Source organism: Aplysia californica, unplaced genomic scaffold (assembly GCF_000002075.1).
Source record: "Aplysia californica isolate F4 #8 unplaced genomic scaffold, AplCal3.0 scaffold00184, whole genome shotgun sequence".
Classification (NCBI taxonomy): Eukaryota; Metazoa; Mollusca; class Gastropoda; order Aplysiida; family Aplysiidae; genus Aplysia; species Aplysia californica.
In genome coordinates, this window is record NW_004797454.1 from 1,150,658 (window position 1) to 1,151,904 (window position 1,247).

General features: G+C 44.5%; 1 protein-coding gene across 1 annotated transcript in view; it reads left to right on the forward strand.

The window, feature by feature from the left end:
• Positions 1 to 1,247, forward strand: part of LOC101854797 (cytochrome P450 10) — a gene marked incomplete at its 5' end in the record, with an annotated part of 8,773 nt that overhangs the window by 2,506 nt on the left and 5,020 nt on the right. Inside the window, one exon of the mRNA XM_035969790.1 lies at positions 120 to 365. Coding sequence (XP_035825683.1) covers positions 120 to 365 — 246 coding nt within the window. The remainder of the gene's footprint in view (positions 1 to 119; positions 366 to 1,247) is intronic.

The window sequence follows — 1,247 nt, forward strand, 5'->3', positions numbered from 1 at the left end:
GAGACAGACAGACAGACAGACAGACAGACAGACAGACAGACAGACAGACAGAGAGAGGGAGAGAAAGAGAGAGAAGAGGATAGGAAGATTTTGGTCAACCCTCACCTCTCGTTCGACAGACATCCACAGCCACAACATGGTGCCTCTATCTCCTGGCGAAACACCCGGAAGTACAGGAACGTCTGCTCTCGGAGATCAACGCGGCCGCAGACAAGAACGGTGACGTAGCTGCTGACGTGCTGTGTCGTCTGCCCTTAGTGAAGGGCGTGGTGAAGGAGACTCTCCGGATGTACCCGATCACTTACTCCACCAGTCGGAATATGACCGAGGACACCGAGATAGGAGGCTACAACGTGCCGGCGGGGGTGAGTGTTGGAGATTGATAGATAGATAGACAGACAGATAGACAGACAGACAGACAGACAGATAGATAGATAGATAGATAGATAGATAGATAGATAGATAGATAGATAGATAGATATATAGATAGATAGATAGACAGATAGATAGAGAGAGAGAGAGTGAGAGAGATAGAATAGAGATGGAGAGATAGAGAGATAGATAGATAGATAGATAGATAGATAGATAGAGGAAGAAAGAGAGAGAAACAGAGGAGAGGGTGTACCTAATCACTTACTCCACCACTCAGAATAATTATGACTGAGGACACAGTGATAGGAAGCTACAACGTGTCGGCAGGGGTGAGTGTTGGAGAGAAATAGAGAGAGAGAGAGAGAGAGAGAGAGAGAGAGAGAGAGACAGACAGACAGACAGACAGACAGACACACAGAAAGAGACAGAGACAGACAGACAGACAAACAGACAGGGGGGGGGAGGAGATGTATCCAATCATATAAATATAAGTTTTCTACCATTTGGAATATGACAGAGGATGGGGAGATATGTTACAATGTGCCAGCTGAGGTGAGTGTTGGAGACAGATAGAGAGAAAAGGGGAAAGATTGTAAAATAATAGAGAGAGAATCAATAGACAGATAGATAGATAGATAGATAGATCGATGATAGATAGATAGATAGATAGATAGATAGATAGATAGATAGATAGATAGATAGATAGAGAGAAAGATAGAGACAGAGAGAGAAACAGAGGAGAGGGTGTACCTGATCACTTACTCCACCACTCAGAATAATTATGACAGAGGACACAGTGATAGGAAGCTACAACGTGTCGGCAGGGGTGAGTGTTGGAGAGAAATAGAGAGACAGAGAGAGGGAGAAAAGAGAGA